Genomic DNA, 26,079 nt, shown 5'->3' with positions numbered 1-26,079 from the left:
CAGCAAATTTTCTATTCTTTTTTTTTTAAAACTGACTTTTAACAAATGCATACAATACATACTTATATTTGTACTTAACCACATGCACATACATATGGCAAGCCGTTTGGGTGTTTAGCTATTGAAATGAAGATATCTGTATTCAAAATGCAGATATCTGTATTTCTATAACAAATAGAGATATATGTATTTGAATTAGAGATATCTTTAATTGAGTTTTAGATATCTTTAATTGAATTAGAGATATCTATAATTGAATTAGAGATGTCTGTATTTGAATTACAGATATCTCTATATAAATAGAGATATCTCTAATCAAACACGAAATAAAGATATCTCTAATTCAAATACAGATATATCAAATTCCATTAAAGATATCTTTATTTTAATTAGAGATATCTGTATTTCAATGTAAATACAGATATCTGTAAAATCTGCTTTTACAGATATCTTTATTATAAATACAGATTTCTCTATCTGAATTAAAGATATCTTTATTTGACAGGAAATAGAGATATCTGTATTTAACTATCAAATAGGAAAAACGACTGCTCCCTTGACTCTCCGTTTTGGGCATGACGGAAGTAAAGAAGTAGTGACGCAAAATGGCGAGGAATGCAGACGGTGTTACAACGTATCAGCTTTCAATATTATTTATTTATAGTTGCAACAGTTCGCTCTGTTTTCCGGAGAGCAGTTGCCATGTCCTGTTCTTAAGAAATCCCCTCCAAATAGCGAGTTTATCGGTTTAGTAGACCTACATTTATCATACATCTTAAAATCCAATTTAATTACAAGCGTTTCATTACATTGATCAGAATTAGGGAGTAGTCATTATTTTCTTTGTGATTCAAAATCAATCTTCGTACTGAGCAAACACGTGTAAATACAGATGTCTTTAATTCAAATAGATATATCTCTATTTTAAATAGAGATATCTGTATTTTAAATAGAGATATCTGTATTGCAAATCAATTGCAGATATCTCTAATTCAATTAAAGACATCTCTATTTGAAATAGAGATATTTGTATTTGAAATAGAGATATCTGTATTTGAATTAGAGATATCTGTATTTAAAACGAAGACATCTCTATATAAACAAAATTAAAGATATTTTTATTTAAAATATGGATATCTTTAATTGGACAATAGTTAAAGATATCTCTATTTAAAATAAAGATATCTCAATTATGATTAAAGATATCTGTAATTCAAATAGAGATATCTGAATTTGAAATAGAGATATCTGTCACTTAAAAGAAGATATTTCTATTTTCAGTAGAAATAGAGATATCTGTATTTAAATATGACATATCTTTATTCAAATAGAGATATCTTTATTATAATTACATATACCTTTAATTAAATAGAGATATCTTCATTTTAAATAGAGATGTCTTTAATTAAATAGATATATCTTCATTTCAATAGGTAAAAACCCAAAATGCTTGCCACACATACACAATATACACGCAAGCATACATACAATTAACACCATCCATCCATCCATACATACATACATACATACATACATACATACATACATACATACATACATCAGTACATGAGTATCAGAACTCATACATTATGTTTAATGTCATTTCTGCACTTCCATATTGTCCACTTCATGATAAAAATGAAAATGGTTATTAATATAGCAAGGCTACCTTTACCAGGAAAACCAAGAATCACATTCTCTTCTTTATCTAATATTCTTGCAGTAAATTCAGGTACAATATCTTTCATAATCATCATGATAATTCAAAATAAGTTTTGTATAAGCACACCTGAAGAATAAATGTTGTATATTCGTTTTCAACTTTGAAGAAATGATATTTTCCATCTGAGTTACTGAATTTCATTATTTTCATTTCTGCACATAAAAGTTGATGGATACATTTCCATTGAAATTCTTTAATCTTAAGACATGTTAATATATTAAAACAATTCAACCAGATATTTTTACATGGAAATTGTATTTGGTAAAGGTTCTCCTATTCAGCATCGGGTCTAGTATTCCCGTTAAGTAAGAAAGTATTGTTTTATCTATTTATATTCTAAGCTAACCAAGGTCTGTATCTCAAAAGGGGTCAGTTTAAACGACCTCGGTGAGACTAGGTCCCTAAGGAGCTGTAAGCTAATTCTAGTATGTAATCAAGATTAATGCGATCTATTGTCTGGTTAATCAGAGAGACGTTTGGTTTGACAGTTCAGGTTTGGATGTTGAGGATTATAGGCCGTTTTTATGGAGAAAACAATATTTGAGCTCAGATGTTGTGTCGTTCTCATTGTATGTGGCTTTGTAAATAATATGTAAATAAACTGTAAATTATTGTACTGATTTGAGTCTGACTTGAACAACACTAATCAATTATGGGGCAATGGTATATTGGGAGTAAGGGAAAGGAGGTTACCTGCTTATCGTTTAATGCCACTTGTGTCCCATCAGACTGTCGAGTGTTATCAAGAAGGAATGCTAATTTCTCCAAAGCAACGTTAGAAAAGTGACAGGCGTATACCGGCCAACACAGCGTTAACGAAATAAATTAAAAGCAAAATTTGACAAAAAAGAATTGTACAACACTTGACAAAATTCGACTGCTTTTGTGGTTGCTGACAACGTTTTTGTGTGAAACTACTGTCAAAACTATGTTGCTTAAGTGTATATTCCCTAGGCGTATATGGGCCATCGTGCAAAAGTATATTTTTTCACTTGCATTGTCAGCTTTAAAGTGACGTATGTTGGTGCCGTAATTACCGTGATCTAGTTGCCAACCATTGTATATGACAAGACATGTTCTCATGTTATTAGTCCCCTGTGAAACCGAAGGGGAATATAGTGTATGTCTGTCTGTCTGCCTGCCTGCGTTCCCGCCCGCCCGCCCGCCAACATCAACGTGTTCAAACTTCATACAATGATAACTAAGCAATAATAACTGACTATAGATTAGAAAAATGTAATTGACGACTGGGGTCGTGTTTTGCTTGCAACACTTATTGTAAGCTTGTTTTTTTTTGTTTTTTTTTTTTGCAAATTCCCGTAATCTGACACTACAAAAGTGACGTATGTTGAAAGGGTATGACCTGAAACGTCACAAGATAAGCGAAGCGATAACCCCGGTACGTCCTTGCATTCATCTGTCAGTCGTCAGAATTGGAACAACACGCACCGCTTCGCATTATATTCTCGCGTTGAAATGTTGCTTTTGGTGGAGATAGTGGGGATAACTGTATCCGTGAGCCTTTGTACACTGGTCTCTGTGGCATGGTACCTTCACCGACAACATCAGAAGTATGACCACCTGCCGGGTCCACCCAGGGACAGGTAAGTCTAATAAATAATTCGAATACATAGAGGTGACACAGCGAGTGGTTGATATCGAATTTCTCTCAACAAAACAAGTTTCAGATACAAAATTCAAGAGTTTTAGCAAATGTCTTTTAACATACATGTATATCTTTGGATTGTAGTTAGGGACTATCATTTCTAAATATTATGATTTTATCAGAAATATGTGATACAGGTATATGATATGGAGCAAATTAGAAGTCATTCCATCAATATGGATAAAATACTGTCGAATTTTACTAGCGATATGTCATTTATCAAGACACAAAAAGAACAAATAAAATTACAGATTAAAGCTGACAATGCAAGTTAAAATATACTTTTGAGATAAAAAAAGTATTGAAGTTGTTTTTTTCAAAATTCGTTTCTGAGACAGCCCCTTGCGTTTCTAAGGACGGGCAGACGCCATTTTGTTTTAACTCTGCTTGGATATAAAGCACATGAATCGACACACGTGCGCTCAGTCATGTTCATATACACCTAGCAGTTGTCTACTGTGCATCACCTGCTAAAATATAAACAAACCCTTACCTGTAAATATCTGTAGGGCTTGATTTAGAAAGCAAGCATGTCAACTCCTCTTAGCTGTCATTTAGATGTTTCACAAATTGAACATTCCACACAATTGAATAGAAATCCTAATAATTATCCATCCACATATCTCCATATATACTATCGTACCCGATGTACTCGACTAGCCACGTGCACATGACCACCTGTCCCAAACAACTGATGCTTCCATATATAAACTACCGTAGGCACACACGTGTACTTGTGCGTGTGTAATATCTAATGTATATTGAAGTGTTCTATTAGCTCGTATTTGACATATTTTGGGATCTAGCTGACAATATTACTTCAATGAAGCCTTGTCAGGTGAGTGCAGTGTTTATTTTTAGTTTGACAATGTTATCTGCTATTGGAGTTTGTTTATGTTAGAAACGAATTTTGAAAAAAAATCATCTCAAATGTATACTTTTTAACTTTACAAATGTTCACAAACATTCGACAGTATTTTGTAAACATTGTTAGAATTACTACGTTGTCCCATATTTACTACTTCAAGTTATTCGTATCCTACAGACATACGTTTATAAGGATTCAGTGTTATCCGGAATAAAACCGTTGGTATTACTTATTTGACCTTTATATGATGTACATATGTCTGTGTGTAATGGATAACAAGCTGTTTGACATCAATGACGATCGATAAAATTCACTGTATAGGTCAAAATTAGTATAGAGATAATATTTTTTGCAGTCTTTGCATTCAAATCTTGGGTTTATGAAGTTCAGTTCAGAAAACTGGTGAAAATTCAAATTGTAGGTCACAGTGACCTAATTAACAACTGGTACGAATCTAGCTCTGGTAGCAGGTCTTAAGCACCATCGACGGGGCACATGCTGACTCATAGTCCTTCCCGAGTATACTTTACTGTCAATTGCAGCCCATTGCAGTTATTTTTGTCATGGTATTTTCGAGTCAACTTCAGGATTTCCAATTAAACCATCCGATAGTGTTAAGCATTTATTCTCATGACTCTTTCTATAGAAAAATTAATGCTTCTATAATTTATTTCCTCTAGATCATTTAAACTATGATTTGAAATATCTTATCTCATATTTGCTGTGCTCTATTCAATCACTATTTCAAAGACACCAACGCAAATCAGTATTTTCCTGACTACATGTATTTTGATGTGTATTTTTATTTGAAATGTATAACACTTATCCATTGAAGCTTCTGGACCGGCCATATTCCGTCAATCCTGAAAGTGAAAGCAAATGGTGGAATCCTGGACGATTACATCCTAGAAATGTGAGTAAATACCTTTGCCTACGTAATTCATATTCTTATTGATTGGAGTTTCTATACAAGGAACATGTACGGGAAGATAAGATTGCATTATGTAAATTAATTTAACAACATTGTTGAAATTAAATCAGTCCGCAAAAATAAAGTCAGTCAAATTCAATAACCCGTTTGTCATTTGAAAACGTGAAGAAAGTCGGATTTTCCTTAACAAAGGTGTCGACCTATAGTAAGTAAGAGTCTAAATCAGGGATATGGATATATTCCGCCTCGAGCTTGTCTCCACTGCCCTCCAAACCCTAACTCATACTGTTTTCATTATAGACACTGGTCGGTCTGTCCAATTCTTGATGCCCTTTTTATGTATATATGCATGATTTTATGCTTCTGTCCTGGCCAAATACATTAAAATTGAGATTATTTGGATGCAGACAAATGAACAAAAAGAATGCATGAATATTGAATTAGACGATGTGGATAATACTGACATGCTACTGATTTAATAGTCTTACATAGTTAGATATAGCGATATAGCGTCTCTACAGTAAGATGTCTCCATGTCTGAAATATTGAGGGCGTATTGGTATAGTTTGTTATAGTCTCGTTGATGGGTTATTATATAAATAAAGGAAGGAGAACATATCGCGACTATGCCTATTTAAATGAAAGGAAAACAAACCAGAGTATCATATCAATCTCAATATCACGCTGTCGAATTCAGAATACTAAGTATGGGAGAATTAGTATCACTATAACACAGCTATTTGCTGTCATACGTATCCATTATTTCAATAATCTTATATTCACAGCTGTTATGACATCAATCTACACGTAGGTAGTTGTATGTATGGTGTGTTTTTTCCATTTTGATGCTGTGAAACAGCATTCTTAGGTACGCTCGGCGAGCCTGTGCATATCAAAACGATGAAACCACTCCGCGATGAAAATTAAGAGTTGTTTTGTTCATTTTACGTAATACTTGATGGTATGAAAAAATAAACAAAACAAAAACAATATTCAAAACCACAGACATTGAATTTGTACATACATATTCACCATGGATGGAGGGTTGTAAGTGTTTAGTTGGGACTCTATGATATTTGTATTACTCCGAGAACACTGGTCTCCCGAAAATCACGAACAACGCCTTTTTCGCTGTCTTCCTCCGCGGCAGACTTTCGGTGGAGTTTGGATCACAGGGGGCGAACTCAATGAAAATGGATGTTGTCATACATTTTTTGTATTTGGTAGATGGACTGATGAGTAAAGGTGACAGTCATGTTATTTTTTTCAAAAAATACGAGATTTGAAAAATTATTTGAAAAAATCGGGATAACTACTAGATTCTATAAAACAGAGATATTAAGTAAATATCCTGATTTTTTAAAATAATTTTTCAAATCTCGTATTAAAAAAAAAAATCACACGACTGTCATCATATACTCATCGCGATAAAAATATTTAAATGAAAAACCAATTTCTTTTTCCTTTGTTTGAGTCCTTCATTCACAGCATCTATGAGTGGCCTTGGCACTTTGATTATTATCATTGATTGTCAAAGGTAGGTTTCACCCAAACTAATAATATGTTTTGTAAAACACTATAAACAGAAGAAGTTTAAAAATGTAATGACAATACTAAATTTAATTTCTGAATACGTTTGAAATTTAAAAAAGGCTTCATGGATATAATATTTAAAGAAATTCCTTGTTTTATTACCTATGTCTTACGCACTGGATTATATGCAAATGAAGATGCGATGGATTCGGTTTTCGAAGTTGTGCGTATACGCATTGTTGCAAACTAGAAGTAAACAAAATGGCTGAACGAAAACGTATCAGGATTTTCTTAAAAATTAGAATCGATAACAAAGAGCAAGTTATAGGAATGTAGTCGACAACACCATAGACTATCACTAAGAAATAATAGGTGGCATATATTACACCAAAAGAAGATACAGAAACCACATCTGATTCTGTTGAATTCTGTTTTGTTAATACGGCCTCGTGTTGAAAAACTATGACGTCATTGTTCTATATAAAGCTTGAATTCACCTTATTTTCAGAGGAGTATTTTGCTGGTCAAGCTGAATACCCACCTATATTGTTCGTTATATGCATTGGAAATGGTCTGGAGATTTAACTTTTAGTTGCATTGTCATTATATTTCATTGGACGAAACCTACCTTATAAACATTATGAAAATATTGTTATTACTGTCGTTTTAAAATGTTGATACATATGTATATATATTTTTTTTCTTTCCTTAATTGCCCAGGAGCAAATATTATGGAATGGTATTTCGGCTCTGTTTGATGCACCAAGTATACGTTGTTATTTTGGATCCAGAATATATAAAGGTAATGATCACGACCAATCATATTGCATGTACCTAAATAATCCAGTCACAAAGTCTGTTCTTCTACTGAAAATATAGTTTTTCCATAATACTTGTTTTTCTTCGGTACGGAGTGTAGCGGGTACTACGGTGGCTGGGAGCGGACATGAAATAAAAAAAAATTATTGCGTGTGAACGCAATAGTATTGCGTGCGAACGCAAAAGTATTGCGTGTGAACGCAATAGTATTGCGTGCGAACGAAATAATTATTGCGTGTGAACGCAATAATATTGCGTGCGAACGAAATAATTATTGCTTGTGAACGTAATAGTATTGCGTGCGAACGCAATAATTATTGCGTGTGAACGCAATAATATTGCGTGCGAACGAAATGATTATTGCGTGTGAACGTAATAGTATTGCGTGCTAATACTATTGCGTTCGCACGCAATAATTATTGCGTTCGCACGCAATAGTATTTCGTTCGCACGCAATAATTATTGCGTTCGCAGGGATATTTTATGAATGGTGTAGCGTGTACCTATCGCGGAGAAGGAGGGATATTTTAGCACGGTGTAGCGGGAACCTATCGCGGAGAAGGAGGGATATTTTAGCACGGTGTAGCGGGAACCTATCGCGGAGAAGGAGGGATATTTTATGAACGGTGAAGCGGGTACTTATCGCGAGGAAGGAGGGATATTTTTAACCATATCCACAGTTTTCATGAAATCGAAATTCGAAACATCAGCAAAATATTTTTGACTCAAATGTTAGGTAAACCTGCTTATATTGCTAACAGAGAAATCGGTGTATTGCGAAATTAAATCCCTGAGAATATGTTCCATTGAGAAAACTGCGAAATATGCGCACCGCGAACTTAAATAAGCTACTAGATATACATTTGAAAGTATATGATGTTGCTTTCTACAGGATGTTCTGGTGACAGGGAATCATCCAAAATCCAAACGTTTATATTCAAAATTAGTCAACGTTTTCGGCACAAGGTAGGTGACATGATGTAAGGTTCTATATACAATGTTAGAACTGTGGTAAATATTGCACGGTCAAACCGGCGGGTTTCGAACTTTGGACTCACTAGTAATAGCGAAATCCCCTATCGATTTTACCATGTATCATTTTAACGTGTCGTATGCGTTGGGAAACTGAAATAAAACTAAAAACTTTGTTGAACTTAATTTTTTTTAATGTTCCAATTTTTCTTGTAATATTTTATTGCAACGAACATGTACGATTGAGGCAATCAAAACCTTTGGTATTAATTAAGACTTGCTGAAAATAATGTATAAAGTATAAACACAATATAAATAAGGTAATTATATAGTTTTATTTGCAGGTTTATTGGACAAGGAATTGAATCACAAATCGACAATAAGCACTGGATATTACAGCGAATGCAATTTGATGAATGGTTCAAACCACAGTAAGTCGCTAATACAACAATTCTTCTTTAAACCAATAGAAAACACAGAGTCATCTAGACAACTGCATACATATCTCATGATTCAAAAATAAGTTAAAACATGCTGATTGTATTTCCAGCTATATTCGACAGTTCGCTCCAGAGTTTAATGAATTTGCTGATCGTCACGTAGAAGAACTGGAAAGACATGCGGACGGAAAGACCGAGATACACACACTTAATATGTTCAACAAATTAACGATGCACGTTTTATACAAGGTAAATAGATTCGTCATGAAGTAGATTAAATATAGATTGTTTACTACATTAAACGACTAGGAACAAAATATCGATCCATGGGACAAAATACAGACACATTAAATTGAATAACAAGTAAAATACTCTATGTCATTGAACATTTATCATGCTCATTACGATCAAACATGCATGTTTATTTCAACTGTGATTCTTCCTAACTATAAGATGATCGTAAGGGTTTTTGGTATTATGGATGGATTGCTGATATCAACCAACAAAAGATTTTCCTATTGTAGGTAGCATTTAATGTCGACATGGGGCCATTGAGAGGAGAGAACCACCCTTTTGTCACAAAAATGAAGACAGCACTAGATGGATTCTCAGCTGTTTTGGCAAATCCGATCGTCGCGGTATGTATATATGCGTATAACCACATAATTTTCTCTGAACATGGACAGATATTTCTATTCCATTGGACAGAGATATCTACGTTTCCAGTAAGGGTAGGCTTTTTCTGTCTTACCCAGGGCAGAACAGTCTGCACGCGAAGAACATATTCGCGTGATAAGCCGGAAGTTGTAAAACGTCGTATGCATATAAAAACATTTAAGGATTGATTGTCGATTTTGTTGCTTGCATGGACTGATGAAGAAAGTTAATCTCGTGCTTATGAAGTGAACTGTCAATGCAAGCAACAAAATTGACGATCAATCCTTATATTTACGTTAACCAATTCAAAATTTCCGCTGTTGAAACACCATTATTATAAAAATACAACATTGTATCAGTTATCATACATGTACATGTATGTACAGCCACGGAGGTCTCTTCGTCACCAAAGCAATACAAATTTTAGCTCATTATTTGACCTTTATTATGATTAAAAACGGCGATTTTGAAATGTTGTTTTCATGTATAAAAAATATTGGCTTAAATTTTATCGCACAAGCATTCTTATGTCGCTTCAAATAGAAAACTTGCTGCGCAGTACTGAAAGCGCAGTGAATGTGTGATCCAGTTGCTCGATTTAGCGGGGGTCCGCTTTCAAAGAAAATGACGATTGATGAAAATGCCGAACAGATGGTATTTATACATACTCAAACCTTTTAAAATTCGATTTCAATGATTGTGGAATATCACTGATTGTTGTGTTTCCGTCTGATAATTATTTGCAGCTGACATTTAAATATCTATTAACTGAACCTAGTGTAAAACCTAACCCCTGTGTCTATGGAATGCGATGCAGACCAATAACATGGTGCTTTCCGGGCTCGATAAAATGTGTTAAATGTGGGATTTAATCGCAGATCAATGGACAATTTCTGTGTTCATCTTGAAATGAAGCTTATTGTATGTTCATTTTTTCGAGGAGCTTCAGCCTAAGTCAGCGTTTCATCAAAGTAGACGTGTATATTAGACTACTGACAATTTCTTATATAAATTTATCAAGTGTTTTTGTCTGTGTTTCTAAATGTACAACGATATTACTATTAGGCCTCATCACAGAAAGTGCATTCAAAACTGAAGCGGCGTAAAACTAGGTCACAATGTAAACAATGTCAAAATGTATTCTCACGCCGGTCAGAGGTCAACATCTTCATTGGGAAATGAAGTGATCGCAGTTTATTAGTTTCTAATCGTCGCAATCGTAAGTCCACCTGTCACCACATATTTCGTTGATGTTGATTGTCCGGTAAAAAGACTGTACTTCATGGTTTTGATACACTTAATGCTAATTTTTCTATGTCTGTAAATATTTGAAATGATTGCTAGATTCTTGTTTGTCACATTCTAACGAGCTTAACTATAGCGTATTTGTAGTTTTTAACATTTTTTTTTTGGAAAATTACAGAGACAGAAATAGGATCATTCCCTACCTAGAGCGTAGGATAGATAAATACGCATATCTTTACCCTAGGCGAATCAAGACTGTATAACCCTCGGCAAGCCTCGGGTTAGACTATCGTGAATATCCTTCTCTGGTAGAGATGTCCTACCCTCAACGAAGGAAAAGATCATATTAATCCACACTTCGGGGCAAGACAGTCTGTGGGCATTGGACATTTACATGACATTACGACAGCAATACTATCCTTTGTCTGCTGCCCGATTAAAATTAAATCTTTATTTATTTTAATGAGATTTTATTGAATTATATTGACATTATGTCAATACCATTACTATGCAGCACGTCAACGCTGCCGCTCATTTATGCAATGTCGATTGTAAATAAACAGAAAGTAGACAGGTTCAGAGAAAAATACTTATTTACCCCCAAAGAGCACGACAAGGTTAATGTCAAGTCGACGGCTATGATTCTCCAGAATCTTAGTCCACGGATCGTGGTTGTTCTGTCTTATTCATAAAGAAAAGAAATACTATTAATTTATAGCTTTTGATCTTTTGCTATTGACGTCGCGTTTCATTAATGTTAAATAAAACTTTTACGGCAGTTTATGTATCTTAGTTGTGATATACGTGAAATTGTTATTGAAATTGTCTTTTGTGAGGTGATAAACACAATGTTAATTCTTTCTAATACATTTGATGCCATGGTAACGAAATAGCGGCTTCTGATTAGTAGAAATTTAGATATGATTTTATTTTGATGATAATTGGTGTAGGGGTTTTGAAGGATGCCGAATGTAATAGTAGGAGTGTGTGTGTGTGGGGGGGGGGGGGGGCGTTTGTGGGACTTCTGTAATAGCCAACCATTCGTTCCCATGTATCGTTCAATTACTGTCTGCTTTTTAACTTTAAAACAATTTTGAATTTAAGATAAATCCGTTTGAATGGAGATACCGCCGCGAGGTCCGGAACGCCATACACTATATCCGAGGACATGCCAGTAAACAGATAACGGAAAGAGGAATGGCGAAAACTAGCGGGGATTATGTTCCTGACGATCTCCTGGAGAATATAATGAAACTAAAAGGTTTCTCATTTCAATTTTCACTGATATACAAAGTATCAGATAATAATATTCTAATTTGAATATTTACGTTATTTTTTATCATCCTTTTTCTTAAACGGAGCATTACATTGTATTTTATTTTCAGAAAAATACCCAGCGTTAATGACAGATGAAGTATTATTGGACAACTACTTCACCTTTCTCTTAGCAGGTAGGGAAACTCACTGGGCAAATAAAATACTAAAAAATATATTCTAGTGCTGAATTCTTTTAGTGATAAATAATATATAAAATATACATCGTAGAAGGTTTATATTATTGATGACGTGCACCATGTATGTCCAGGGCTGCGGGTTGGATCCCAGCTATTAACAACACTACTTCCCTGTTAATTACATAGACTACTCCATGTGCCTGATACGAATATGAGAATATTAGCGGCGGAACAAGGAGACGAACGTCGCCGGCTTTAAGTGCTCTTCAGTTCTCTATTGAATTGTTCTATTATGCTGCCCTGGTGGTGGGGTTATGTAATAGATGCAACAGTCGTGAATTTGTTATTCTTTAATCAAACAGGACAGGAGACATCGGCCAACGCACTATCTTTCATGTTGCTTCAGCTCGGACGGAACCCTGATTGCTATAAAAAGTATGTTACTCTATCGATATAATACTGATATATTTTATTTAATATATTGGTGTATGTTATACGTCTGACATCAAGCAGAAAATTGAAAAATATGAAAACTTTTGCGAAAGAGAGGGCTGAAGTTGGCTGCGGGTTCCTAGTTCCTAGTTCCTGGTTCCCTTTATTAAACGGAATTGTTTATTAAACGGAACTAGGAACCAGACCCGAGTTCCGTTTAATACAAATACTGGCCAACGTGTAAAGTTCCGTTTATTATGAGTCCTACCTCTAAAAGCATGTTTAATTACATATGTAATACAGGAATCGAAGTTCGAAGTTTTAGGAACAATAAAACACAGAGTTAATCTCTATAGCAAAGATTTACTTAAACGGATCTGTCACCCAGACCCGAGTTGCTTTTAAGCTTAAACGGAAGTCCGGTCTGAGTGTCAGATCCGTTTAAGGAAATCTCCGCTATAGAGAATTTTTTTGTTTTTTATCATTCTTAAAACCTCGAAGTTCGATTCCTGTTATTGTATCATTAAACATGACCATAGAGTAAGGAATCATAATATTCGGAACTCCACTCCTTGGCCAGTATTTGGTTTAAATGGAACTCGGGTGTGGTTCCTAGCTCCGTGTTTTAAACGCAACTAGGTACTAGGAACTCGCTACCAACTTCAGCCCTAGCAGGAGTCAATTCTTTATATAAAAACGATACATAGAAGGAGTCCATTCTTTATATAAAAACGATACCTAGAAGGGGTTCATTCTTTATATAAAAACAATACCTAGAAGGGGTCCATTCTTTATATTTAAACGATACCTAGAAGGGGTTCATTCTTTATATAAATACGATACCTACAAGGGGTCCATTCTTGAAATAAAATCGATACCTAGAAGGAGTCCATTCTTTATATAAAACGATACCTAGAAGGGGTTCATTCTTTATATAAAAACAATACCTAGAATGGGTCCATTCTTTATATTAAAACGATACCTAGAAGGGGTTCATTCTTTATATAAATACGATACCTAGAAGGGGTCCATTCTTGAAATAAAATCGATACCTAGAAGGAGTCCATTCTTTATATTAAAACGATACCTAGAAGGGGTTCATTCTTTATATAAATACGATACCTAGAAGGAGTCAGTTCCTTTAAAAAACGATACCTAGAAGTTCATTCTTTATATAACAACGAAAATTAAAAGGAGTCCATTCTTTATGTAAAAACGAAAAATAAATTGAATCCATTCTTTATATAAAAACGAAAAACAAAAGGAGTCCATTCTTTATATTTAAACGATACCTAGAAGGAGTTCATTCTTTATATAAAAATGATATCTAGAAAGTGTCCATTCTTTATACAAAAACGAAGTATGGAAGGAGTTCATTCTTAATACAAAAACGATGCAGGTGTAAAATCAATAATAACAAATAATTTGAATTATTCTGGTCTTGTTTGTTGGTTTGTTAGGCTACAAAAGGAGATTGATGAAAACGCTGGTGCTGTTTCTGTGATCACCCTGAAAGAACTTGAGAAGTTACCTTATTTGGACATGGTAATGAAAGAGACACTTCGGCTTTACCCTATTGCCAAGAATACGTTTCGCGAGACAACAAAGGACGTGAGATTCGGACCACATCTGATTCCAGAAGGGACGGACATGCTCGTGGGTATATCATATTGAGATAAAAAAAAACATAATATACTGATATAAAAATAATATATTCAAGAATGCAAAAGTTTCGACAGAAAACAAATGATATTGATTTGACTAAGTAATGTCACTGAACGTAAAAAGTATTACTACAGCATAAAATGCCTGATTGATGCACTCGTCTTTCACCTATACATCTAAAATACAGCATGACATACTTCCTTTTCTATGATGTGCTCATTTTGTTGCGTCTGAAGTAGCGATGTCCTTACTCGTTAAGTTGTGTGCGCAAGCCAACAGCTTGACTTGAAGACTAGCTTACCAGAATCTTTAAAATTTGAATCCACTAGTGACAACATCATTTTGGATCTACCGTTGAAAATATCGGCACCAAAAGACGTATAGTGGTGGGATCAGAAGGCCAAAGGTTCACGTTCTTCTATATGCTTATGTCGCTGAGCTACACAATAATTCACATTGACGTTGTTATTGAATTCAGTTTTGATTGTTGAATTACTATTGTTGAATTTTGCCCCTTCAAACATACCAAATATATTAACATCAAATGATATTACAGGTGAGCTTCTATGCCGCATCCAGAATGGAACAAAATGTTACCAACCCTTCAAAGTTTATACCGGAAAGATTCGACAGCAAGAATCCAGAAAAGTAAGTTTAAATCATCATTTTCCTTCTATTCATATTTCTTTTAGAAACCTTTTCCCTTTAAGTATAGCAAGATTAAAAAGCACAATTATTCCTGTTTCTTTTGAAGGTTCAGCAAGTATACTTCCACCCCATTTTCAGCAGGCCCTCATACATGTATCGGGAAAAAATTCGCCGAGGTAAGAAGTTTTATGAATAAAAGACCAGTGACTATTTTAACAATTTTAGTTTTTTTATATCATTTCATCCTAAACATTATTTTGAAATAGAGTTGTATCAGCACAGCAGTATAAGGGGTAGTAATGGTGGTTAGTATATGTGCATATATCAAACCTGACCGAAACGAACATGTTATCACAGCAGTCCAGGGCAAAGGAAAAACAAATTAATGTGGAACACGAACCATTTCACTTACAACTTACAACATATATATTATAAAATGTTTTCTTTCCTATCTTACTTTACAGATAGAAATAAAAATTGTTATTGCGAAGATCATGCAGCATCTCGACTTTGAACTTGTCCCCGGCCAAAGCACGGAGATAATGGAACACACGACAATAAGTGCTAAAGATGGAGTCAAATGTTACTTCCGTCCGAGAAGGGTAACCTCGGCATAAGGAACTGTGCTCGAGGCATCAACAAACGTCAAAGTATTCTCCGTACAAAATGTAAACAGGGAATATTTACTACCAACATAAGTTTAAAATTTTCATTTTTTATTTCAATATTGTTTTTGTTGTACCATTGAACGTTTTCATTTTGATCTGATTTGTAATTTACATGTACTCCAATATTGTACCTGATATCCGATGTTAGCAGAAATCTTTTGCGGATATGATTGAGCGTAGCATCAAAAACGAATATATGAGCACAAAAAATGTTGGCAATTCAACCATTTTGATGAACGGAGGTCGGACCTTTGTTTGCCGAGTAGTTTTCTCTATACTCATGGCATGTCAGGTTAAGGAGGATAACGTTAATATGAAACACGAAAATGTTCAGATAGTGTTCTATTTATACTACTAATTTTGAATGTATGATTTTGGGTGAAATTGCCTGTTTTATACACGTAGATATCATATGAAAACAACGTTGTACAAATGTTCATATAAAATTATAATATAATGTTTCAACTATATGTGTATGGTTTAGCACAAGATAAGGTTTAAATAATAAAATACGAAGGTTCCTCTGTCATTATCAGGGACAATGAAGGAGTTTCACATCTCTTAGTGTATATCTCTTTCTGATAGTATATTGAGGTATAGTAAAGTGATTGTATACCATGAAGTTGTATTCAAAATGTTTCTCCTAAATGATGCTTCTCATAGAAGCGTTCATAATTTTTAAATGTTTACGCACGAGTTGATTTTTGTCCGACACAAATATTTGTAGTGTTCGGAGGAAACAAGTTTTATTTTGAAATATTTGCACATGGTGTTATGTCGAATATTGTCCTTAAAACTGACAAAGCGAGTTTAAAACATGCGTGTTCAGATAAAAAAAATAGTCCCTTTCAAATGGTTAGCAGATAATTGTTGTATTTCTCTGCCATCGTTAAGAAGGCATCTATACAGCTAGTTAATATTGCTGGTATGTAGATTGGAACAAATACAACAGTCATGGCAACACTGAACGTGAAAATGCACAAAGTTCATCACGAGTAACATAACTCAAACTCAGCAGTACACTCACAGGACAACGTATCATTGACGTGAAGATTGTCAGTGCTTGTCAAGTCCATAATATGTAATAATTTATGATAACTAGAATAGGAGTAAAACTGAGAAAGCAAAATTGTAAATATTGCTTGTTATGGAAACTATAATTAATTATTTCATTATTTCGTTATTTTTTAACAATCGCCTAATGAAATATTACTATTTAAACCGTAATGTCATTAAAATAACATATCTGAATGGATAGAAGTTTGGCTTTGTATATCTAATTAATGATTGTTTCATTCCTGATAAAGTTAATGAAAAATCATTCCAATACACCATAATGATGATGTTTGCAGCAATACGGTAATTTTATTTATATTTGGTCTGTTATAACTTTTGTTGTTGCAAAAATGGTAGATGCTGTATTGGATTAATGATATGTTGTTATAATTCCATTGTTTTTGATAAATATCATATTTAATTCATACTTTCCATATCTTTGTTTTTCATTCTTTTTATTTTGCACCACTGATTGAAAAGCAAACACTAGCATTAAGCAGATATATATCCAACCATACAACCCGAATATGACACCATGTGACATCAAGTGAATTACTGTGGACTGCCATCAGTGGTACGTGTCAGTGAAATGGAACAGTAAGTTTGAACAATTACCGCGAACTATCATGTTACACATACCGTTCAGAATTCAAAAATGTTAGAATTTGTTTATTTATTTAGAAAACCTACGTTTCTTTGTCAGAGATAAATACCCCTAATTGTTCAAAATTAATATGTGTACTATTAGTCAAAATTGGAGAATAACAGTCAGACGTTTTGAGGGATGGCATACACAGTGAACCTATTTCGTCGTTACCGATTGCAAGATAAAGAAATAAATATTCACGAATATTCAAAATTTATATACATGTATACTCTGAATTAAGTGGAAATAGTATATAGGGATCTTGAGGAAAGGCGAATGAAAAAACACCACTTACAACAGCAGTTGCTGTCATGTAACAAACGAGAACTATTAATTATCTTGACTATTCCACAGTTTGAGGTGTTTCTCATACTTACAACGTGGCACCGAATGTCACTGGTACTCTCCACTATTACACTGGATATTGTTTAACTATTCCACAGCTCCAGATAAAGCCTTAACTATTTATTTAATCCCGTTGAAGCCTCGTCCGACAAAGATCAAAGAAGTTATGAGATTTTCAAATACAATTTACCATTATCTGTAGCAAGTTGTCAGTTGTCAATCTTGTCAAAAAAATGACATTTATAGAAGATTTGTTTTTTATACGTAGATTTTCAAAAATGGTTCATATGGCGGTCATTTTGAATTGTGTCTTTTTTGCTTTTTCACAGTTTTAACACTTTTTAGTAAAATTGTTCTTACTCTAATTATCACTGCCCCAGTATTTTTTGGTGTTTCGAGCTAATTTTTGCTGTAAATCTTTACTAGGTTCATGGTAATTGAAATATTGAGCATTAATGTGTAAAATGATACATTTTTGTCACTTTGATTTTACATTTAATGGAATTTTTAGCACTTTTATTTTTTATTTTAAAATATTGAAAAATAACAAATTTTTAAATGGGGCAAAAAAGTAAGCACACGGACCCTGCCTGATTTAGAAAAAACAACCCATTCTTAATTGATATGCAAAATATTAACAAAAGCTTAATACCTGAACTTTCACTATAGAGGGTAAAATTTGGCAAAAATGGCTGAGAATGGTGCATTTTGTAGCTCAAAATTAAGGGGTATGGGTAGCATATGTTGTTATTATGAGAAAAAATATGTCTTATTAATCAAAACTGGTATATTTTTTAAAGAAATCTACTGGAAAATAAATTTTACAAACATGCAGACATATTAAACACCTCATTAGGAAATCATAGTTTTAATTCTCTTGTGGCAAAAACGGCAAAATTCCTTTAAAATCAAATATTTTGTCAACTAGGTACAGTATCTTAGCTTGAAAACGAGAATACGGACATGCATTTTTTCTCCCATTATCTTTTATGGTATGAAATCCTATTTCCAAAAATCTAAAGCAGAAAAAATGTTAAATACAAGAAAATTTAGACTTCTTAGACGAGTGCATCCTTAAAAAATAATTTACTCAGTTTAATTTTCACTGTTAAACATTGAGGACCATAAATATGTAGCTCTGTATGCAGATTTGAACACATTATTGATGATTTTTAGATAAAAATTTGAAATAATTTTGGCAAAATCTTTTCCTGGACAGCACAGGCCTTAGAGGAAGCTAATCAAAATTAACGTAGACCGTCCCTTCTGTGACGTCATACGTTTGTTACGTCGCTATCCGAATCCCGGCAAACGTATTTTATTTCTCCGTACCCACCTATTACAACTCGCTTCTGAAATCGGCATTCGAGCAAGTATTTCGTCTAGAACCTTTTCGAGTGTTTACTTGAAGTGTATAAATATAAAGGTGTGCCAATCGGTAAAAATTAACAAGGGTAGATGAATAACATAAAACGTTGAAAAGTGCTACAGATTCGCCTATTTTTTAACATTTTCAGACCAAAATTTAAGGGGTTGTAGGAAGCAAATCGGTCATAATTTGAAAAATAATGCGGTGAGGTATACTTTTTATTGGCTTTTCGTATTGCAAATAAGCCAGTCTTCATGGAAATTTTTCCTGAGATCGTTTTTTCAGAAAAAAAGAAAAATATTACTATTTTTATGCAATTTTTCACTAAAATTGGGTCCGGACTTAAAGCTGACAATGCAAGTTAAAATTATTAAAATGATTTTTTTTTAATAAGTATACTCGTTTTTTCAAGAATCGTTTATGAGACATTCCCCGGTTGAGGACAGCCATTTTTCGTTTTACATTCCGACGACTCACTGACCCCTATATAAAGCGCGTGTATCGACACACATGCGCTCATTCATGTACCTATACACCTAGCAGTCTACAGGTTATATCACCTACAAATAGGTAAACAAAACCCTCACCTGTAAAACTATATGGAACTTTTTTTAGCAAGAAAACATGTCAACTCCTCTAAGTTGTCAATTAGATGTTTCTCAAAATAAAATCCAGCGCAAGTGAATAGAAATCCAAACAATAGTCCGTCCACATATCTCCACGTATATCATCGTACCCGATGCACTCAACTGACCATATACACGTGACTACGTACCTGACCCGAACGAGCGACAACTATCAAAAACACACACGTGTCGTTCTACATGTACGTGTAAAACCTACTGTATATTGAAGTGTTTTATTAGTTCGTATTGGACATATTTTGGGATTTAGCTGACAACACATTCATCTATTACTTCAATGAACTATTGTCCGGTGAGTGCAGTGTTTATTTTCAATTTGACATTGTTATTTGCAATATCGGGGCATGTGTATCTGAGACAAGACATGTTTAGAATGATACACGTGTGTCAAGTCCCGTGCTTTATATAGGGGGTTGGCCAGTGAAGGTTACTAAGCAGAGCAAAAGAAAAATGGCTACCACTTCCTTAGATACCACACTGTCATAACTAGGGGATGTCTCAGAAACAATTTTTGAAAAAAAAAAATTCATTAAAATATTTTTTTTTTAATTTCAACTGCATGTTTTTATCTTGCATTGTCAGCTTTAATTTTAAAATAACGATATTTCGTTTTATTGTGGAAAACCCAGCTTATTGGATATAGTAATGAATTCTATATCACCTACTGAAGGTATGAACATGTTACAGGTATATTATTTATATGTTAAGGGATGCTACAGGGAGGAAATATTATTTATTTAAAAATCCTTAAAATCCGGATTATTAAGTCATTTGTACATATCTTTAAGCAACCATGGAAGAAAAATTAACCCGGTGACATATGATTTTTATGCGGTTTTTGTGATCAGGGTATACCTAAAATCAAAATATCAAAAAAATGAACGAAATCCATGAGAGGAAACCAGAAGGGACGGTCTACCTTAAGAAAAAAATATTCTCCAATATTTTTTATCATAACACTACCGGTACACATACATTAAAAAGGTCAGTTACTCCGGATTCATCAGCTCCACCAGCTAGACTGACTACCACTACTAAACTAGAGGTTGATTTTCGATGCATAATTACCTCGATGCCAATAACTCCGGGGGCTAACGTCACAGACAGTGGCGGTACAACTGACATCGAAATATGGGTTATGGGTAACGGTCATACCATAGGATGCCATCTAAAATCTAGACAGTCTTTAACATAGGATGTCATGTTAAATCTAAACAGTCTTTACCATAGGATGTCATCTAAAATCTAGACAGTCTTTACTACAGGATGCCATGTAAAAACCTAGACAGTCTTTACCATAGGATGTCGTGTAAAAACCTAGACAGTCTTTACCATAGGATGTCATCTAAAATCTAGACAGTCTTTACCATAGGATGCCATGTAAAATCTAGACAGTCTTTACCATAGGATGCCATGTTAAATCTAGACAGCCTTTACCATAGGATGTCATCTAAAATCTAGACAGTCTTAACCACATGATGTCATGTAAAAACCTAGACAGTCTTCACCACATGATGTCACGTAAAAACCTAGACAGTCTTTACCACAGGATGCCATGTAAAAACCTAGACAGTCTGCACCATAGGATGCCATGTTAAATCTAGACAGTCTTTACCATAGGATGTCGTGTAAAAACCTAGACAGTCTTTACCACAGGATGCCATGTAAAAACCTAGACAGTCTTTACCACAAGATGCCATGTAAAAACCTAGACAGTCTTTGCCACAGGATGTCATGTAAAACCAAGACAGTTTTTACCATAGGATGTCACGTTAAAACCTAGACGGTCTTTACCACCGTTTGACACGTAAAAACTAGACCTTTAGGATGTCACGTAAAAACCTAGACTTTTACCACAGGATGTCACGTAAAAACCTAGACAGTCTTTACCACAGGATGTCATGTAAAAACCTAGATAGTCTTTACCACAGTTTGACACGTAAAAACCTAGACAGTCTTTGCCACAGGATGGCACGTAAAAACCTAGACAGTCTTTACCACAGGATATCATGTAAAAACCTAGACAGTCTTTACCACAGGATGTCATGTAAAATCTAGACAGTCTTTACCAAAGGATGTCACGTAAAAACCTAGACAGTCTTTACCATAGGATGTCATGTAAATCCAAGACAGTCTTTACCACAGGATGTCATGTAAAAACCTAGATAGTCTTTACCACAGTTTGACACGTAAAAACCTAGAAAGTCTTTGCCACAGGATGGCAGGTAAAAACCTAGACAGTCTTTACCACAGGATGTCACGTAAAAACCTAGACAGTCTTTATCATAGGATGCCATGTAAAATCTAGACAGTCTTTATCATAGGATGCCATGTTAAATCTATACAGCCTTTACCATAGGATGTCATCTAAAATCTAGACAGCCTTTACCACAAGATGTCATGTAAAAACCTAGACAGTCTTTACCACAGGATGTCATGTAAAAACCTAGACAGTCTTTACCATAGGATGTCATGTAAAATCTAGACAGTCTTTACCATAGGATGTCATCTAAAATCTAGACAGTCTTTACCATAGGATGTCATGTAAAATCTAGACAGTCTTTACCACAGGATGTCATGTAAAAACCTAGACAGTCTTTACCATAGGATGTCATGTAAAAACCTAGACAGTCTGCACCATAGGATGTCATGTAAAATCTAGACAGTCTTTACCACAGGATGTCATATAAAAACCTAGACAGTCTTTACCACAGGACGCCATGTAAAAACCTAGACAGTCTTTACCACAGGATGTCCTGTAAAACCAAGACAGTCTTTACCACAGGATGTCATGTAAAAACCTAGACAGTCTTTACCACAGGATGCCATGTAAAATCCTAGACAGTCTTCACCAAAGGATGCAATGTAAAATCTAGTCAGTCTTTACCACAGGATGTTATGTAAAATCTAGACAGTCTTTACCATAGGATGTCGTGTAAAAACCTAGACAGTCTTTACCATAGGATGTCATCTAAAACCTAGACAGTCTTTACCTCAGGATGCCATGTAAAAACCTAGACAGTCTTTATCATAGGATGCCATGTAAAATCTAGACAGTCTTTACCATAGGATGCCGTGTTAAATCTAGACAGCCTTTACCATAGGATGTCATCTGAAATCTAGACAGTCTTTACCACAAGATGTCATGTAAAATCTAGACAGACTTTACCATAGGATGTCATGTAAAAACCTAGACAGTCTTTACCACAGGATGCCATGTAAAAACCTAGACAGTCTTTACCACAGGATGCCATGTTAAATCTAAACAGTCTTTACCATAGGATGTCATCTAAAATCTAGACAGTCTTTACCATAGGATGTCATCTAAAATCTAGACAGTCTTTACTACAGGATGCCATGTAAAAACCTAGACAGTCTTTACCATAGGATGTCGTGTAAAAACCTAGACAGTCTTTACCATAGGATGTCATCTAAAATCTAGTCAGTCTTTACCACAGGATGCCATGTTAAATGTAGACAGTCTTTACCAAAGGATGTCATGTAAAAATCTAGACAGTCTTTACCATAGGATGCCATCTAAAATCTAGACAGTCTTTACCACAGGATGTCATGTAAAATCTAGACAGTCTTTACCACAGGATGTCATGTAAAATCTAGACAGTCTTTACCAAAGGATGTCATGTAAAAATCTAGACAGTCTTTAACATAGGATGCCATCTAAAATCTAGACAGTCTTTAACATAGGATGTCGTGTTAAATCTAAACAGTCTTTACCATAGGATGTCATCTAAAATCTAGACATTCTTTACTACAGGATGCCATGTAAAAACCTAGACAGTCTTTACCATAGGATGCCATGTAAAATCTAGACAGTCTTTACCATAGGATGTCATGTTAAATCTAGACAGCCTTTACCATAGGATGTCATCTAAAAACCTAGACAGTCTTTACCACAGGATGTCATGTAAAAACCTAGACAGTCTTCACCACATGATGTCACGTAAAAACCTAGACAGTCTTTACCACAGGATGCCATGTAAAAACCTAGACAGTCTTCACCATAGGATGCCATGTTAAATCTAGACAGTCTTTACCATAGGATGTCGTGTAAAAACCTAGACAGTCTTTACCACAGGATGCCATGTAAAAACCTAGACAGTCTTTACCACAAGATGCCATGTAAAAACCTAGACAGTCTTTGCCACAGGATGTCATGTAAAACCAAGACAGTCTTTACCATAGGATGTCACGTTAAAACCTAGACGGTCTTTACCACCGTTTGACACGTAAAAACCTAGACAGTCTTTACCACAGGATGTCACGTAAAAACCTAGACAGTCTTTACCACAGGATGTCGCGTAAAAACCTAGACAGTCTTTACCACAGGATGTCATGTAAAAACCTAGATAGTCTTTACCACAGTTTGACACGTAAAAACCTAGACAGTCTTTACCACAGTTTGACACGTAAAAACCTAGACAGTCTTCACCACATGATGTCACGTAAAAACCTAGACAGTCTTTACCACAGGATGTCATGTGATACCTAGAAAGTCTTTACCACAGGATGTCATATAAAACCTAGACAGTCTTTACCACATGATGTCATGTAAAAACCTAGACAGTCTTTACCACAGGATGTCATGTAAAATCTAGACAGTCTTTACCATAGGATGTCATGTAAAATCTAGACAGTCTTTACCACAGGATGTCATGTAAAAACCTAGACAGTCTTTACCACAGGATGTCATGTAAAAACCTAGACAGTCTTTACCACAGGATGTCACGTAAAAACCTAGACAGTCTTTACCACAGGATGACACGTAAAAACATACAATACACTAAGTATGAACGTTTTTTAAATCAACTGAGATTGGTCAAGGTTTCCGCCTCAGCCCAATACGACCAATCAGATGAGGATGATTTGAGTGATGAGTTATTCATGAATCTGCAGCAAATGTGGTTTCTGTTCCCAAAGGTATAGAGTAAACCACAGGGACCTGGCACGAAAATTTTTAACCAATAGTATACATATATATATTATAGTATCAAGGGTATGAACTCGGCGGTCGAGAAAAACGAACCTATTTTTTTTAACCGTGATTATTTTAAAAAATGGGTTCTGTACAACATTGACGGATATCTTACCTTAAAGAGAAATAATTTATCTTTCCATTGAGTGCTTGATGAACAAAATTGGCCAAGTATTGACGAAGCTATGGCTTGATGAATCTGGAAATTTACGAAAAATATGCTAGGTAGACATTTCCCTGTCCTGTCGAAATGTCGTCACGGCTCTAATGGGTACCTCAAAAACCAAGCCAAAATCACAAAATCTACGCTTGTGGTGGTAAACAGTACCCATAACTGTGTTCATCCACAATCTCCTTTGGAGGTGTCATGACTCGTACTTTGTAGAAACTCCATTTAAACATCGTGTAGCTCACTTACTTTAACCGTCGCCGCCATGTTCAATTTTCTCACGGAACGCAGGTCCCTGTGGAGTAAACCACATAGAGACTCGCACCTGCGACCGAGGAGAGCTAAATGATGCTGTCAGCAAAGCTGACCTATCTCCAGGAAACATTTCCGGCAGCCATGTTTGAATGATCATTCTTAATCATGTTTTAGGCAGTGATAATGTAAAAAAACAGAAGCTAACACACCACTTTCTTGAAGAAAAGAACCGCAATTATTTCTTCTCGTGGTGACATTTACCTCGAATAGCTTCAATGATTGCAGACTCTAGTTTACAGAAATCATTGTGACATGCAGTGGTAGACACTGATCTGTGTTATTATCACCGCCGTATTACGACAACGTGATGACTCTTTAGTAACGAAATATTTCCCAGCCAATATTCCTAGGCATCTGGGACGATAAAACCAAAGAGTTTCGACTTGTTCACATGACTATCGATTTACCTTCGAATCTTCTGACAACACTGTGAAATAGCAGTCACAAAATGGAAGTGCTTAAATAAGGGATCGTTGCTCCGGATTCAGCCGCCCTAGCACTTCATCGTGAAAGCTTCTTGATATGTTTTATTTAACATTTCAATTTTAACAAAATTTTATTTAAAAAAAATGAAATGGGATCAAACAACAGGCAGTGTTTATTTAACATGCGACTGCAGATTTCTGTCGTGCAAAATCAAAGAGTAAATAGAAATAAAAGTATAAACTACTTTGTATTTATAACAAATATGAGCGCAAATCAATCTTGTTTCATGGTACGCTGTGGTAGACATGTGTACCCTTTTCATTCGAAAATGGTTTAAATTAAAATTCATTATATAAAACTTAAGATTTATTTCAACTTTGTTGTGCTTAAAGTTA

The 26,079-nt window shown here is 34.7% G+C and overlaps 1 protein-coding gene across 2 annotated transcripts; it reads left to right on the top strand.

Moving 5' to 3' along the window:
• The first annotated feature begins 3,082 nt into the window (after positions 1-3,082).
• LOC138318764 (cholesterol 24-hydroxylase-like) lies at positions 3,083-17,205 on the top strand. 2 transcript variants are annotated; one of them, XM_069261447.1, is made up of 14 exons: positions 3,083-3,327; positions 5,093-5,170; positions 7,442-7,523; positions 8,433-8,506; positions 8,845-8,943; positions 9,063-9,201; positions 9,477-9,590; positions 11,959-12,115; positions 12,240-12,305; positions 12,671-12,743; positions 14,201-14,396; positions 14,962-15,053; positions 15,160-15,229; positions 15,518-17,205. In XM_069261447.1, the coding sequence occupies exons 1-14, from the start codon at positions 3,200-3,202 to the stop codon at positions 15,668-15,670; spliced, it is 1,521 nt and encodes a 506-aa protein (XP_069117548.1). In that variant the 5' UTR covers positions 3,083-3,199; the 3' UTR covers positions 15,671-17,205. The 2 variants fall into 2 exon arrangements, with proteins under 2 accessions (XP_069117548.1, XP_069117549.1); XM_069261448.1 differs by having other exon boundaries at positions 3,084-3,327; positions 8,857-8,943.
• The last annotated feature ends 8,874 nt before the right edge of the window (positions 17,206-26,079 follow it).

Source organism: Argopecten irradians, chromosome 3, assembly GCF_041381155.1.
Source record: "Argopecten irradians isolate NY chromosome 3, Ai_NY, whole genome shotgun sequence".
NCBI lineage: Eukaryota > Metazoa > Mollusca > Bivalvia > Pectinida > Pectinidae > Argopecten > Argopecten irradians.
Note: the sequence above shows the minus strand (reverse complement) of the source record. Positions and strands in the feature narration are given on the sequence as shown.

Bases quoted from the DNA above. Each gene is read 5' to 3' on its own strand.
- LOC138318764 (XM_069261447.1), top strand. From the start codon at position 3,200: ATGTTGCTTTTGGTGGAGATAGTGGGGATAACTGTATCCGTGAGCCTT. The intron at 12,306-12,670 runs GTAGGGAAACTC...TTAATCAAACAG, and splicing joins CTTCACCTTTCTCTTAGCAG to GACAGGAGACATCGGCCAAC. The intron at 12,744-14,200 runs GTATGTTACTCT...TTGGTTTGTTAG, and splicing joins AACCCTGATTGCTATAAAAA to GCTACAAAAGGAGATTGATG.